At 63.6% G+C, this 332-nt stretch overlaps 1 protein-coding gene across 1 annotated transcript in view; it reads left to right on the top strand.

Moving 5' to 3' along the window:
• Positions 1–332, top strand: part of PRDM14 (PR domain containing 14) — a gene marked incomplete at its 5' end in the record, with an annotated part of 6,042 nt that overhangs the window by 782 nt on the left and 4,928 nt on the right. Inside the window, one exon of the mRNA XM_009874248.1 lies at positions 77–153. Coding sequence (XP_009872550.1) covers positions 77–153 — 77 coding nt within the window. The remainder of the gene's footprint in view (positions 1–76; positions 154–332) is intronic.

Genomic DNA, 332 nt, shown 5'->3' with positions numbered 1-332 from the left:
GCCCCTGCCGTGGGGATGCTCGGGGATGGCGGTGTCCCGGTCCCACGGCTCTGCCCGCCCTCCCATTCCCTTGCAGCCTCCAGCACCCCGAAGCAGCAACTTCCCCCTTCGGCTTCCCTCCGCCCTGGCGAAGCCCGGGGATTGCACCAAAGGGTGCTGCCAGCTCGGAGCAAAAGGGGCACCTCTTTCCACCCCCCAGCTCCCTCCTAGATCGCATGTCCTTGGGGAGTTAAAATTGTTCATCTGGTGGTTGTAAAACATCTGGTGTGGCTGGGCTGAGCTTGCCTCAGGTCCGCAGCACCGTTTTTCGAGACGGGGAGTCCCCGTTTCGG

This window comes from Apaloderma vittatum, unplaced genomic scaffold (genome assembly GCF_000703405.1).
Source record: "Apaloderma vittatum isolate BGI_N311 unplaced genomic scaffold, ASM70340v1 scaffold2068, whole genome shotgun sequence".
Taxonomy (NCBI): domain Eukaryota; kingdom Metazoa; phylum Chordata; class Aves; order Trogoniformes; family Trogonidae; genus Apaloderma; species Apaloderma vittatum.
The sequence above is the reverse complement of the archived record's forward strand: the minus strand, read 5'-3'. Positions and strand labels throughout refer to the sequence as shown.